General features: G+C 35.4%; 2 protein-coding genes across 5 annotated transcripts in view; both read right to left on the reverse strand.

The window, feature by feature from the left end:
• Nucleotides 1-8,181, reverse strand: part of rnf213b (ring finger protein 213b) — a 28,397-nt gene extending 20,216 nt beyond the window's left edge. For 2 of the 3 annotated variants that reach the window (XM_043253464.1, XM_043253462.1), the window contains exons 1-21: nucleotides 8,032-8,181; nucleotides 6,724-7,473; nucleotides 6,378-6,536; nucleotides 5,837-6,003; nucleotides 5,490-5,758; nucleotides 5,161-5,405; nucleotides 4,793-4,990; nucleotides 4,481-4,694; nucleotides 4,323-4,378; nucleotides 4,080-4,230; nucleotides 3,855-3,998; nucleotides 3,560-3,658; nucleotides 3,349-3,477; nucleotides 3,041-3,200; nucleotides 2,708-2,875; nucleotides 2,463-2,612; nucleotides 1,520-2,136; nucleotides 1,269-1,428; nucleotides 965-1,182; nucleotides 698-841; nucleotides 371-532 (exon numbers count right to left, since the gene is read on the reverse strand). In XM_043253464.1, the coding sequence (XP_043109399.1) occupies nucleotides 371-532; nucleotides 698-841; nucleotides 965-1,182; nucleotides 1,269-1,428; nucleotides 1,520-2,136; nucleotides 2,463-2,612; nucleotides 2,708-2,875; nucleotides 3,041-3,200; nucleotides 3,349-3,477; nucleotides 3,560-3,658; nucleotides 3,855-3,998; nucleotides 4,080-4,230; nucleotides 4,323-4,378; nucleotides 4,481-4,694; nucleotides 4,793-4,990; nucleotides 5,161-5,405; nucleotides 5,490-5,758; nucleotides 5,837-6,003; nucleotides 6,378-6,536; nucleotides 6,724-7,445 (4,332 nt within the window). In that variant the 5' untranslated portion in view covers nucleotides 7,446-7,473; nucleotides 8,032-8,181. Of the gene's footprint in view, nucleotides 1-370; nucleotides 533-697; nucleotides 842-964; nucleotides 1,183-1,268; nucleotides 1,429-1,519; nucleotides 2,137-2,462; nucleotides 2,613-2,707; nucleotides 2,876-3,040; nucleotides 3,201-3,348; nucleotides 3,478-3,559; nucleotides 3,659-3,854; nucleotides 3,999-4,079; nucleotides 4,231-4,322; nucleotides 4,379-4,480; nucleotides 4,695-4,792; nucleotides 4,991-5,160; nucleotides 5,406-5,489; nucleotides 5,759-5,836; nucleotides 6,004-6,377; nucleotides 6,537-6,723; nucleotides 7,477-8,031 lie in introns of all 3 variants that reach the window. The other variant, XM_043253463.1, reaches the window with a different exon arrangement.
• A 656-nt stretch (nucleotides 8,182-8,837) lies between these two features.
• dnai2a (dynein, axonemal, intermediate chain 2a) lies at nucleotides 8,838-14,888 on the reverse strand. 2 transcript variants are annotated; one of them, XM_043254147.1, is made up of 15 exons: nucleotides 14,788-14,888; nucleotides 14,257-14,386; nucleotides 12,937-14,180; nucleotides 12,667-12,803; nucleotides 12,396-12,560; nucleotides 11,768-11,886; nucleotides 11,474-11,616; nucleotides 11,284-11,397; nucleotides 10,935-11,074; nucleotides 10,687-10,809; nucleotides 10,383-10,603; nucleotides 9,924-10,059; nucleotides 9,687-9,833; nucleotides 9,341-9,515; nucleotides 8,838-9,152 (listed from the first exon to the last, which is right to left on the reverse strand). In XM_043254147.1, the coding sequence occupies exons 4-15, from the start codon at nucleotides 12,793-12,795 to the stop codon at nucleotides 9,145-9,147; spliced, it is 1,620 nt and encodes a 539-aa protein (XP_043110082.1). In that variant the 5' UTR covers nucleotides 12,796-12,803; nucleotides 12,937-14,180; nucleotides 14,257-14,386; nucleotides 14,788-14,888; the 3' UTR covers nucleotides 8,838-9,144. The 2 variants fall into 2 exon arrangements, with proteins under 2 accessions (XP_043110082.1, XP_043110081.1); XM_043254146.1 differs by having other exon boundaries at nucleotides 8,838-9,515.
• Nucleotides 14,889-15,329: the final 441 nt, after the last annotated feature.

Raw genomic sequence — 15,329 nt, forward strand, 5'->3', positions numbered from 1 at the left:
ATCTCCACTGGATGAAACAAATGCCTTGTTTGTAATGTGTTTTACTGTTTTGGTGCAAAAGCACTGGCACGTGGCAATCGTCACCCTTGAGATATTCGACCAATCACAAAGCACTGGACAACTGGCCAATCAGAGCACACCTCACTTTTTTTTAAAACGGTGAGCTTTGTACAAATCGACCCCGTTTCAGAAGACGGGGCTTAGAGGAGAAACAATAATGTACAGTACGTGGAAAATGTTGCTTTTTGAAACTTAAACCGAATAAACACATTGCACTACACCAAATACACAAAATAATGTTCTTTTTAGCAACATCATATGACCCCTTTAATATTTCTTGCAAAAAGCTGGTAAACAATTGTAGACCCACTTGAGTAAACTTGTTGACTTGCTCCATTCCATTCTCCCCTTTAGAAGACATAAGCATAAGCTTATTCTGTAGCTCTAAGAGTTCATTAAGATTGAATGTCTTCTCATTGTATGCTTGTTCATTCTTCGTCACCTTCACGTAAAAGACATTGTCCAAACCTGTCTACAAACATATCACAACAAGACACTGTTCTTTTACTAAACAGATGTTAACAAACTTACCTATTGCATAGCATATTTGCTTAATGGAATATTTTAACTGATTTAAAGAAAGAATTTTGTGAAAATGCTTAAAAAAGTGAACATTTTTATACTAGCATCTACTCACTTTCCCATTGAAATCTTCAGGCCAGCCAATATGATACACGCCCCCAGTGTTGATATCTGAGGCCAAGGATAAAGACGACTGTTCAACAGAGCCATGAGTCTCCCTTAAACCTTTCAGCCAATCTAACCACCGCCTGGAGTCTACCTGTATACAAAATTTAAATCTAAAGTTTTAAATTGTATTAAAAAGATGCATAATTCTACACCTTTTAAATGGAAGTTTACAGAATAATTGAAATTGTTGTATTAGTTGTTTGGAGAAACTTACCAATTTATCCACAAGTTTCTCATCTTTGTCAAGAAGGTCCCATACTTGCTTTGCACAGTCAATAAACTCTTTAAATCCTGCATGTTTTGGTAGTAAGTAAAGCAAAGGACCAAAGCCCATCACGACAGTCTCGAAACTGGCTAGCCTATCAATGTCTACATCATTCTCCCCAGCTGAAATTGAGGCCAGTTCCATAAAGGTTTTCAAGTCTCTTAAACCTAGATGAAACATATTAAATATAAAGATTTTTTCCACATAGTTTACAACACTATAAAACAGATAAATCCCCCCCAAAAACTCTTACTTTTAATTTGCGTTTTGACCCATTTAATCAAAGTATCACTTTCCAAAAATGCCTTCAGACAGGCTGTGTGCTGGTGTTTGACATCTGCCAGTTGTTTCCTGGCTCTGATGAGGTCCTCACTTAGCGAACCCAGAGTGTTTTGTTTGAATGAGTCATCTCTCTATGTATTAAAGAATAAAATGTTCACAAACCTAAACAAACATACATACATGCTAAATATTATGCAATCACAATAATGATTGGTTTATTACCACTTGAATCAGGCAATGAATATGGCTGAAGTCTCCTTGTAATTCCAATTTATCTTTGATTTTCAGTATGACCTCAGCAGATTCTGCAGCATGGTAAAGGCGTCTGTATTCCTGAATCTGATTGAGCCGATCCTCTGGCCAGTTTACATTTAAAAACTGCCGTGTTTTCAACATAGTGGCCATCAAAGTAAGTTCTTTCCTTAAACGATCTCCTTCACCCCTGTCCCCACACCATTTCAAAGCTTGGTCAATCTCTTTAAAAGAAGTTGCTCCAACTGCAATCCGTAGACCAAGGTTGAGGAAGTTAGTGAGACAAGGTTTCCAGATTCTGTCATGGACATCTGTAAGGTCTAGTGACAAAAGCTGAGGACCAGGCATAAAATATTCGGTTGCCTTTTCTAGCCATATAGACAGAAGAAGGTCACTGGTCTTTACTTCATGCATCTCCTGTGCCATTTCTAGGACTTGGGGATCAACACTGTAGAATAACACTCGCCTTGTGGCTTTTTTTTCAAGATCCTCTTTGGAGAAATATGTCTGCACCTCCACCAGTTTGTCCAGAGTTACCATCTGTAGGTTGGTTTTGATCATGTTTTCAAGAGAAGAAACCTCTGGTACTAAAGCAAAATTATGACATTTTTAAAATAATTTTAGCTAAATCTTCAGAGAACTTCACAAAAGATGTTTAAAAAAAGATTTAGTTTAATGTAATTAGTGTAAACATATTTATAGACATTTTACTTACAATTTATATATATATATATATAAATAACATATAATATTATATATATATATATATATATATATATATATATATATATATATATATATATATATATATATATATATAATTTATATATATAAATAACACAAGAGGTTCATCATATTTGGGGGCCCTTGGTATCAAAACATGAAAACCCCTGTCTTAAGGTAACTTCCTTACCATCCACAACATCCGTAATCTTCCCCAGCATATTAATAAGGTTGGTCATAAACTCTTTCTGTTGTTCAAAGGCATTCAAGTCATTTTCTCTTTGAATGAGTAGCTTAGACACATCGACTGAGATATTCTCTTCTTTGTTGTTCTTCTTATCTATTGTTAAAATGAACAAAATGATGAAAAAGCTTGTGCATAATGTGTTTTCTATAAGTTATAAGTTATAATGATACTACATGCATCTCACTTACACTGGCTGTAAAGCTTCTGAAACTGACTTTTAGACTTGAGAATGGTCTTAAGGTGGCCCAGGGGTATACTTCCTTGACAAAGGGTCTGAGTCAGAAAACCCAAGAATGACAGAGAATCTGCTATTAAACTACTGGCTTCACTTTCTAATTTCCACTGGTTCCATTTGTCTGTAAAATGCAAACATAATCCACAATGATAAAGAACAACTGCTGCCCCTAAGGTATTATACATGAATGATTCTTAAACTGTGTGAAATTGTTATTTTTCTGACTATTCACTTTGTTATCAGATTATATTAGAACCATGAAACTTATAAGACCTGGTCACTGTACCTTGAGACAAGAGAAAGTTGATTGCTGACTGTGGGTCCAGTAGACGACCTTCAAGATTATCTCCAAAGCGTGCTGCTGACTCCACAACAATGGAGGACACAACAGGCCATGAAATGGACTTGGTAAAAAGATGGTGTAAAAGGTCTCCTTCATTATTTGACTGCAAGAAAAAAAAACTTATACAAAAAGGCACCATAACTAGATACAAGTACTTACAAATACTCCAATTCATTTTTGTGACACATACAGTACAACAATACAGCAAAAATATAATTTAGAATTCTCTCAGCATGAAAAGTTGACATTACCTTACATAGGTTCTTAACAGCAGCCTGACAGATCTCTTTGAAACAAGACTGAAGATTTGCATGACTATTATTGATGGCGTTTGCTGACATCTCCAAACAGCATGCAACAATCTTGTCAGTGTCAGAGACCTGAAAAACAAGAGGAGGATGATGGCATACATTACGTACAATTTTCAAAAGACACACTCGTAAAATAAAGTTTATATCTTACTTGGGACAGTCTCCGTTTCAGGTCTTGGTTTAATAAACTCTTCCAGCTTTCAGAGACGTTTGGTATTGAACACTCAATCCCATACAAATCATTCCACAACTACAAAGAAGAATTAACAAAACCAATCATACTTATTTTAAAGATCCAGTGCACAGTACAAAGACATGGCTGATAAAGAATCTAAAACACATAAATTGATCTCTTGGTAGAATTTGAAGAACAATGTCTAAAGAAGTTTTACATTCTTAAAGTTGAGCAAAACCTTTAAGTTGATTGGTTATACTGATTACTACACCTGTATTTCTTTAGGGTAAGCAATTTTAGACTCCTTTATCAGAGGATTGTGTAGCAGCCCATCTCTCCATTTACTGAAATCCATTTGAATTTCCTTAAGCATGGACAAGAGCTGATTTTGCTTTTGTTTCATTTCTTCTCCACCCTGAAAAATAAAATTATTTGCTTACACAGACACAATACCTCCCTTAAAATTACTGTCAGGAAGATCTCAATGATACAGTACCTTTAAAAAACGATCATGAAGAATTTCAGCCGTTTTAAGTAGGAGTTTGAATGAAAGCACTGTGACTCTGTATTGTGGTACAAGTCGAACGATTTTGCAAACACTCTTGTAAATATCTTTGCAAAGGATTAGGACACATAACTCTGTGATTCTGCAATTAAAGAAATTCTGTATTAACACCTGCAAGTTTTAAGAACAGGCTTACTGCGTTTAATAAATACCACATTTAATAAACTTGCACACCGTTCTCTGTCCTCCTCAACACTCTTCAACAAAAGGTTCAGAACCTTTTCAGTTGCCTGCAATTTAAAAAGCAAACATTTCTTGGTATGAAAAAGTTCTCTCTGTACCAAATGAAAAACCTGTGGAGCAAGTTACAAGATGTGCCTTTAATCAAATACCTCTAGGTTTCTGTCTGTACGGTTGAAATCCTTGTTATCTTCAGTCTCCTTCATTCTGTACATCAGGCTCTGAATTAAGAATTCAGGAATATTTCCTGTCAGCTCAGCAAATTCAGAAATGTCCTCAAAAGCCACCATTGAAAGCCAGCTTTTAAACAAGTAAGGATTATTTTTGGTCATTGAGGAGTGATTTTTGATCAGCTGAAGGATCATCCTGCAAATTTGGAAACACATGTATCATGTACCTCTCATGCTCATTTCATCATGAAATTTGGATAATAAAAGTGTTCCTCTAAAAGTATTCAGACAGACCTCCTTTTTTCAGGGAAATCTCTTATTCCTTTTCTAAAAAATTGGTACTGTATGTCTTCAAGCCCTGCCCAACTCTGCTCATTCTTAACTGAGCCTGGATCTGACTTTGGTTTTCTCAATAACTGAAGGACAGGAACAAGTAACACCACTTCTGAGACCAACTTCTTTGCACATAGATTCATCAGTCCCATCACAGTGCTGCAAAGACACCAAAATTGTGATAATTATTGTAGTGTCTTTTAGCATTAAATCTGTAAGCAATAACAACTATTCTGTAGAAAAGCCGTTACTTTATACTTTGTATTAGGGTAAACCAAATAAAATCAAATTCTTTAAAACCATAGATTTGTCAAATAAACCTTACTCACAAGTTAATATAAGGTATAGCTGTTAGGGTTGTTTGCATTTCTCCTAAAGAAGCAGTCCTTTCTGAGATTACTTGGCAGAGTTTGCCCCAGTCCTTTCTGCTGAGATCCACATCACAGCCCTGGCACACCTTGAAAACTGAGAGGGCCACTGCCAATGATTTGATCCCAGTTGAGCTCTCAGTTTTTTTTCCTTTTGAATCTTCTTTAATAATCATACTCAGTTTAGCAGAAATTAGATCTGAAACCTAAAACAAAGATAAACCCAATTACAATCAATTTACTCTGCTGTTTTATTAATGGCAATAAAGCATTAAAATTCTCAAACGTACGTTTATTGGAAATGGAGCGAGATCTGCAGGGAATTGCACCCGAGGTGACTGAAAACCTTTTTTGTAATCATTTAGTTGTTGTACAAATGTCTTGTTATTCTCAAGGTTAGATGGCTGCCATTTCTGAAAAACACTGGCCAGGAACACATTAGCAGATGTCTCCCAGCCTTTGCAAATGTATTTTTTTTCGGACTGAAACCAACTCTTCAACCAATCTTGAACAGATCCTGGTTTTGAACAGCTTATATAGCCTTCATAAAGGTGAAGTTCTGAAAAGCGCAACATCAAGATCAGGCATTATCACACCATCTACAGGAAATCAAAAAACAGTTTTCAGATTTTGGTACCTTTCACAGTTTTGTCAGCCGGGATATCAACATATCTCACTGCTATTTCCATAATCTGTTTTTGTTTCTGATGCACTGCATACGTATATTTTATTGTGCAACCCCTCACAGTGCTTTCAGGAACTGAAAATGTTGCTTCAATAAAATATCCATCCTGGCGTAGGCCCCTGAGTAACAAAAAAACATGACAATAAAATACCATACATAAATACATAATATACCCAGAAAATATTTACAGAAATAATTCCAGAAATATTTACATTTAAACATAATGTAAATTCAATTTTTTTTAAAATCACATAAGCCATTATTTTAGTGTTGTTTAAAAATTTGTGTTACAAATTTAAAAAAAAAAATTGTGATTTTTTTTTTTGTATTGGTTGTATTCTTACCTTTTACCAAACGATCAACAAAACGATCTCATGACTTAACATTAATTACATGCTCTCATGCATATTGCATCTGACAGGCTATGCTATGCACAACTGTGTATACTGTATATAGGAAATGACATAAAAATTGAAATTAACGAGAAACTTACCTAAAGTTTTTCATTTCGAGTTTAATACATTGATTCATTTGACAGAGAACAAGCAGGGAATCATACAGGTAGTTAAATTGGAATCTTTTGTCCAGAACAGCATAAATGTAGAAGGTGAACATTCCTGATTCAGCTGGATGCCTCATGGGTGAAGGTTTTCTAAAACAAACAAACAAATAATATATATATATATATATATATATATATATATATATATGTGTGTGTGTGTGTGTGTGTGTATGTATGTATAGATAGATAGATAGATAGATAGATGGATAGAAAAAAGCATGTATCAGAAGTTATACATCACAGGAGAAACATCTGACATAAACACAAGGCTACGAACCTCTGAACACTTTTGCTTTCCATTGTGCTGTCCTGATTCACTGCTGTCTGATTTCTCTTCTCTTTAGATTCGTAAGTCTTTCCTGCTGCTGCAGCAGCTGCTGCGTATGATTTTGTTTCTTCTGTTCCTGACTTGACTTGGTCTTTCTGTGAATCTCCTCCTAAATGTTTTTCCTTTGTGTCTACATTTTTCACCTTATGTCCATCTCCTCTTATCTCCATCTCCACTTGTTGTTCTCTGTAACCATCTGATAGTTTGGTCCTTTCTTTTGTGTCCTCTGTAGGTTCCCTTAATTCAACCACTTTTCTTTTCTTCCTCTCAACACTTTCACCCTTTTCTCCATCACTTTCATTTCCTTTGGTATCCACCTCCATCTTAACATCTTCAGGAATGAGTTCTTTTGGCTGTGACACTGTGGTCTCTGTGTTTCCATTGAGCTCTGTTTGTGTCTGCTGTGTTGCTTGACTAATAGCCTCTGTCTGAGTCTTGCTGTTTTTCAGCCGACTTGGGCTCGTTTGAGTCTGAGCATCCTTACTCGGCAGTTCAGTAGCCGTGCTGTGTCCTCCATGACCTCTGGATCTGGATCTGCCTGGGCTTTGGTGACTAGGCTTGCCTTTCGTTTGGCTCTGTGAACGTGTTCTGGATGAACCATCTCGTTTTTGGGCCGCCTTCTTCTGTGCACCCGCCTTTCCTTTCTCTCCACTCTTTCTCTTCCTTGTCATTATCTATCCTCTCACAGCTTGTAGCTTCCTGCTTGTTGCAAAAGATAACGATTGACTTACAATGAATCAAAAGTGAGGGACTTAGTGTTGTAGTTGCAGTACTCAATACTGTACTTTTTTTTTTTATCATATGCCATACATAGTCTGCTTTACAGAAACCACAGCATGGAAGCCATCGATGATTTTACCCGTTGTTATTATTATGGCTTTATAGCGAAAACTGCGGTTTAAATACTGTTATTATACAACGGTTACAGACGCTTTTCATAAGATCACATAATATTGCATTGCCTCGACGACTGCAGCGACATATCTTCTCAAATTCATAACAAGGTTTTATTGTTTTCTTTAGCTCAAAACTTAATGAGAATTTCTGCTCATCAAAAACAACTTCCTTTACCAAAAATAATACAATTTCCCGAAAAGATACATCTAAAAAAGCATACAAACACAGTCAAACTAGCGCACATTTGAGTGCAATATAGAATTCAAAAGAAACACATTAGAAAAAGTAGCCTACGTTAGCGCATTCATAAACCTCGTTTGCAACAAAAGCCTTTTAACCACAAAATACATAATGACTTACCTGAATTGATCCTAGACATTGTAAAAAGACGACGCATACATGTTTTGGAGAGTCACACTCGCTGTGTAGTCATCGCTCTTGTCATCAAACCGAACTATTCAGTTCCCCTCAGCTCCGCTTCTTATAGCATTCGCCACACTTTCAGTTTCGTTTCACCAGCTGGTTTCTAGACACTGGCCGTTCCCTCTTTACTAACTAACGAAAGCTTCACTCATGAATATAAATTTTATTAAGCTGACGTTGCATGACCACGCATAGTTTAGGCTGTTTTAAACGGGTCTGTCGAGTGATTTAAAACAAAAAATCTAATTAATTTCATAATGCGCAGATTGATTAATAAAGTTAATCTCAAACAACAGCATTCATTAGCATGCACATCGTGCCGATTACTTTAAGATTAAGTTATTATTAAAGATAACATTTGTCATTGAGTTAATGTAGAAAAACACTGAATATCGACATTATAATACACACACATATATATATATATATATATATATATATATATATATATATATATATATATATATATATATATATATATATATATATATATATATATATATATATATAGTTATTATTGTTAAAATGTACTATATTAAATAAACACTCCAATAACTTATGTTATTGTAATAATAAAGATTAATATTTCATCCTCACATTCACAAAAAGTGAAAACATTAACAGTCTTAAAGGTGGTACATTTCAGAAAAACAGATAGATATTTTCATTATGTGCTAATATTTCATGGCAAGGTTTACATTATATAAAACAAAATCAAGTAGACCACTCACTTTTGACAATTATTTAATGTTGTTTATACATCCATTCAGGGGTATTTATGTATGTCGTAAAATGACAATAACTTACACATTCATTTTAACAATAAAAGACACGTCATATTTCACATTTAATTTTCAAGCATGTCTTCAACTGATACTTACTTGGCTTATGTATTATGGTTTATGCTCAAGTTAAATCTTTAAAAAATAAATTAGGTGGGGGCAACAATCTTGGAAGATTTTTTCAATTTACTTGTCTGTATGCAATTGGAGAAGCTTTCTTATTTGGCATCATTAGGAACGATGTTCTTCTTGGATGCCTTTACAAAGACTACTTTTCTGCATGGGGACAAGAAACAACTTTAGAAACCATAGATTAAAATCCAACAAACTACAATTCTTATGTTGACTGGCTGGTATACCAGTGAGTATTAACATACTGATTCATGTCAAAATCATAACATGCCTGACAGTCAAACAGTTAAGCTTAAAATCGTATTAAAAGTGGAACCCATGTTAAACCTGACCTTTCTTCATCTCAGCTTCCACAGTCTCAAAAAACTCTCTCTCTATACAGGCCAGAAGTTCCTTCATGTCATCTTTTCCTCCCTCATCCTCTACGAACGAGCTATATTTCATTTGATGCCTCTCTCTGTACTGACCTTCCAGAATCTTCTCTCTCTTGGTCTCACGTTCAAATATCTGAAATGAAGTAAAAATCCACTCCAACTGCTCAGTGTACATCAGAAGGGGAAAGAAATCTCTTTATAGTTATGTGAGAATGGACATCATTTATTTAAATCTCATGTCAATATGAATTTTAAAGCATGAATGTGTTTGCAATATGAGAAGGAACTGGTGTTCATGTCTCACTTCTGAGACCAGGGATTTCTCGTTCTTCTGCAGAGTACACAGGTCTGGTGACATCTTCAGCAGTCTGACGGTTCCCAGCTGAGATCCACAGCACACCAAAGAGTCTTTATCTCGTACAAGGATACTGTACAGAGCTTCATCACAAACCTATGAGAAGAAAACTTATAAATGGTATAAACAAATAATGATTTGATATTTAAATGGAATTTATAGAATGGGGAGATGTTTAGGTCTGACTTTCAGACTGAGAATGGGGTCCTTCTGTTTAAACAGTATGTCCCACACGTCCAAGGTGCCGTCCATCTTCACCGTAAAGAAGACAGAGGGTTTGACTGGACTCCAACAGCCATCTAAGAGATAGGTTGTGTGATATCTGTAGAAAAAGATTTTATGATTTTGAGATTTCAGGAGCTCTTTGTACCTTCTTCAGTTTAAAAAGAAAACGGATAGTGAGGGAACAATGTGATTTGACTGTATGCATTATTTAGCCTTCTGATTCAGAGTTAGGTTGTTTTCCATTAATATTAACATATGCATTTAAATACTTTTCCAAATAATCTAAATTTAAATAAAATTTAAAGTCATCCTATGGTCCCCTAGGCCTCCTGGTTAGGTTAAATATCATTTTAAGGCAATGGAAGTAGTATAACTGATGCTATGTCATTAATATATTTTAGGCCAATAACATTTTCCTACTTGGATGAAATGATGGAGGACTCTTTGATATCCTCTGACCAAATGCGGGCGGTCCAATCAGCAACGGTCAAGAAGTTCTTCGGAAAGAAGGGGTTCCTCTGGAGGGCATAAATGGGACCATGGTGTCCCCTGTACATGCATACAATTGGATCATCTGTGGTCTCTAACTTGCGATTGCATGAGACCACAAATCCTTGCTCTGTGCCCACCAGAAACTTGGCCTTTTATAATCAAAAGAAAAAAGAAAAACTCAACATGAATTTCCACAATGCAATGAGACAAACAAAATGAGGGCTGAGCTTACCATACTATTTTCAAACTCCATTGAGACTGCACCAAAGGCATTTTCACGGTTACCCTTCTTACTGGGATCCAGCACGAGTCGCTTGGTGGGCTCATTCATATTCCGAATGTCCCAGAACAGTACCTGGCGTCACATAGATTCTTACAGTATTTGATCTGACTAATTTGAAGTGTTCGTTAGTATAGCCTTCCATTCCGTAAAATATTGTTTCAAATGATTTTTGGACTGTTTTGCCACTGAATACAGACCTGACCATCTGTAGAAGCTGAGAAAACTTCATTGCCTATCTTTGTTGGCAGCCAGATAACCTTGTAGACAGGATCCTTATGGCTATGCTCAGTGGCAGACATTTGTACTGGCTGGCTGCCACTCCGAGTGTCCCAATAGCCTGGAAATAAGAAATCTCTGATATGAGAACATTTGTGTACTTTTACATAAATACAGCTACAGCTGTGATTTCGAACATATATATGTTTGCAATCAGTGGCATACACATAATAGACTGTAAGGACACAAGTGTGTTTGATGGATGGAAGCGAGTACATCTGCCTATATAATCATTCATACACAATTTATATTCATAAAAAAAAAACCCACCGATCTGTCCATTGTAGCTTCCCCCAACAAGGATGTGAGTATCTTTGTGGTTGTACTCCAGGCAAACAAGCGGAGATATAGGTTTCAGAGACATGTTCGGTTTATTGCAAATTTCTGTAGATGAAGGAAAAAAAAATGTATTTACCCAAATACATAAACAGTATGATCAATGAAACTGTGTATAACATACCAATGTTCCATATGTAGGAGTCAAAGCTCATATTTTTGGGCGCCCTTTGAAATTCCAGGCAAGAGTAAGCAACGGCTAGTTTATGACAATCAAGCGGGTGCCAGGACAAACTGGTAGCGGTGCGTTTTACTTTATTTGGATCTCTAGAGAAAACCACATTGCATTTTGGTTAAATTTTGGCGCACAGGTGCATCTACCTTTCTCTCTGCTTATTTATTTATAAACTCATCCATCTGAGCCAAATCATGTGTACATTAGTTGCTCATCCTAATGTGCCCTAATTAGTGCACTTACCTCAACATACCGATGATCCTTGCTGATGGCTCGTACTCCATTTCCTCCACCACCTTCTCATTTTTTAAATCTGGGAAACAATATTCAGCTTCTTTACACTGGTTGCAGTGTTCCATGACCTTTAGTTGACAAGAAGACAAAAATTCATGAAGTGATTGCGTTTCTGAGGACATGTGAGATTTAATAAGCCGTTCTGAAAAAGCTGAAACCAAAGTCAAATACAATCTAGTAATCTCACTCTTGTCTTAAATGTTTTGTTTACCATAAAATTTTAAAAAGTGTGATTATTTACTCTAACGTTGTTTCACCTTGTTCCAAACCCATAAATCTTTCTTTCTTCATAGCCTGAAGAATGAAATCTGTACATTATACATGTCTATCTGATTACAATGAATGGAGACAGCAGCTTACAAGGAAGCAAAAGCTCCATAAAAGTATATGACGAATATAATGCTCATCAAATGGGCTCGAAAAAACATGATGGGCAGATGTACAGTATTTTTATCTTTACCTAAACTATTTATTTTGGGGGGAAAAGCACTCACTAAACTCATTCTATAATTTAAGCGCATTATTGCTATGATATACTGCTAAAAAAATATGGTGTATTTATGGCATTGGCACTCACGCTGGCAGTCTCCATAACCATGTGCTGAGAGTCCTCATCCTTCAGATACTTCTTCTTGTAGCGGGCAGTCACCTCTGGGTCGTTTGCATTGACCATTTTTGCCCATCCTCCTTCTACATGGTTTATTCCTTGTGACACTATTTCAAATGAAGTCATTGTGCTCACCTGAATAAGTCAAACAGGCATTGTCATGTTTTCGCCGTGTCGTAACATTGCTTAAAATATAAAAAAGGAGGAGGAAAAGAATATGGATGAGCGAAGCTGTTTTCACCTCTGCCATATCCTTGCTGAATTCTGTGTTTACATCAGATCCACTGATCTCTTGAAGAGCAGGATCTGGTTGACTGTCATCAAGCTCCCCAGCACTTTCTGAAAAGTCACAAGAGTGATCGACGTCCATTTTGAAAGCTAGGAAATAAATGAGAGAGGGTCATGTGCTGTAAAAGAATTCTAACGGTATTTTTACGGTACGGTACAGCAGGAATGACCCATAAAAATATACACCGATAGCAAGACCGTCTGCTTTATGAAACACACTTACAGAAACGAAAGTTGAAAATCAGTTGCTCCTTCAAGTTTCAAAGAGTCTGCGGTTAACGCTACTCAGTAAACAATGGCAAACAGGCAGGAATTACAGCTGAAAGGCAAATAAATTATTCTGTAATTATCAAGAAAAAAAAATTAAATGGAAGATTAAAGTAAAAAAAAATCTGCTGACTTACCTTGACAGAATGTGAAAGAATCAAAATATAACCGACAGTGATTGCGTCAGTGACCAAAAACAAAAACAAAAAAAGAAGCTAAATGCTAAACTGCATTATGCTAAGTGTGTATTTAACTAATTTTAGGAAAACGTAATAGATATTACTGAATAAAGTACAGTATGTTTGAACCACTAGTTTATAAATAGCATGGAGAATACTTGTCTTATGAATATTAATTAAACTTCGCTGACGTCAGGTAGGTCTACCACCTACTTGGCTGGACGACACGTAAATTAATTAATTAATATTTATAAGTCAATTCAACGCATAATGTGAATCGTTTATCAACCAAACAGCGTTTGCAAAGAAGCAGGCGTATTTTGCTTTCTTTCTAAAACACCACAGACCACCGTAAGAATGGTCTCTAAATTATTTAATGGCCTAACGCTGGAAAATGCATTCACAACTTGAAAACATGGAAACTGAACAGTACAACAGAATATACGAAAAATAATACAGCAAATGCGTTTGATGAGATGATATAAGAAGCTGCCATCGCTCATTACGTTATGTAAAAATAATTTTAACGAATAAAAAAAGCAGCAAAAAAAAAAAAAAAAAAAAAAAAAAAGCTTGACCCATTGTGTATCACATTTAAATGCTCCAGAATTGTTACTTTTTCCACCTGATTTAAACATAAGACATAAATGTAGACAACCACTTGATTTTTTTTTTTTTTAAATAATCAAAAATCAACAGGATTACTAATGTGCAATAGATCCGGTCTTATGCGTATGAAAGACAGCTGAATCGGTTCTAAACTTGTGAATTATCAGGTTTCTTAATTCTCCGCACCACCACCCTGCTCCTTCGTCCCTGTCTTGTCCCAGGCTCAGACGGGTTTCCCTCTCCTTCAGGAGGTGGACGCTCCGCTCGAGGAGGTGAGTGACTCCTGCCGGATCGCGCTTCATCCACAAACAACTCTATTCCCTCAAACTTTGTGGTCAGCTCCGCCAGTCTCTCTTTCAAGGAGTTAAACTCCTTGTACAGGTCATTCAGAGCTGCAGATAATGGCTGAATCCTGAGAAGAAGAAACACAATAAGATGGTGCAAGCACATATACATTTATATTTACTTTTTTTTTTTTTTAAACATACCTTCCATAATCTGGTAGTACTGTGTTATGATCATTCAGAAGGAGGTCTTTGACTTGGGTCATGATGGCATATTTCCAGTTATCCAAGACTAAAGTGAGATTGGCACATCCTCTCAAGTTCACTTTGTCAGCTAACACACACACACACACACACACACACACACACACACACACACACACACACACACAAAATAAATGACGATCATATAATAAATAAATAAATAAACGATCTTATGTAAAAAAAAATATTTTATTAACTATTTTTTTACAATATTTATAGTTATATATATATATATATATATATATATATATATATATATATATATATATATATATATATATATATATATATATATATATATATATATATATATATATATATATATATATATATATATATATATATATATATATATATATATATATATATATATATATATATATATATATATATATATATATATATATATATATATATATATATATATAGAAAAAAAAAAAAAAAGATAAATATACATATGCAGTAATTCACCTTCAGTTTTGTAGTCCCACTCCGCAGTCTGTCTCGCGCTCTTCTGAGCAGCTCCCAGTGAGAGCACAAAAAGTAACAGCAGTAGGCAATTCATTACTCTGTGCAAACAAATTCAAACAGGATAGCAAATGAAATGAAATCCGATTCTTGACTATTGTCATTACAAAATATAAAGAAATGTTTAAGAAATGCATTTTTAACGACTACAATAAAGTGCTCACCTGAGGTCAATCTAACTATATATGTCAAAAGCCAATTAAATAATAAACATGAAAAAAAAAAAAGTTCAAATGCATTCAAATATCATTAAATATTAGCGGTAGGCATCTTCCTGGCTTTTATATTGTCATTCCCAAATAATCCCGCCCAGTGGTTAGGGTTGTGTCTGAAAGTGGAGTTAAATTTCAGAGTTTAACTTACCTTGTCACACTTTCTTCTGGAAGAAAAATAGCTTTTCTAAATCAAGGAGCTGGGCTCTTTCACGTCTTTGCGTGTGTGGGAGTGAGAGTGAGAGAGAGAGAATTTGTTAAAAGGAATAATCC

This window comes from Puntigrus tetrazona, chromosome 12, assembly GCF_018831695.1.
Source record: "Puntigrus tetrazona isolate hp1 chromosome 12, ASM1883169v1, whole genome shotgun sequence".
NCBI lineage: Eukaryota > Metazoa > Chordata > Actinopteri > Cypriniformes > Cyprinidae > Puntigrus > Puntigrus tetrazona.

What these genes read in the sequence shown, in the direction of transcription:
- dnai2a (XM_043254146.1), bottom strand. Translation starts at nt 12,795, where the DNA reads ATGGACGTCGATCACTCTTGTGACTTTTCAGAAAGTGCTGGGGAGCTT. An exon ending in AAGCTACAATGGACAGATCG is followed by an intron (nt 11,075 to 11,283) that starts GTGGGTTTTTTT and finishes TCTTATTTCCAG; the next exon opens with GCTATTGGGACACTCGGAGT. An exon ending in TGGAGTTTGAAAATAGTATG is followed by an intron (nt 10,604 to 10,686) that starts GTAAGCTCAGCC and finishes TGATTATAAAAG; the next exon opens with GCCAAGTTTCTGGTGGGCAC.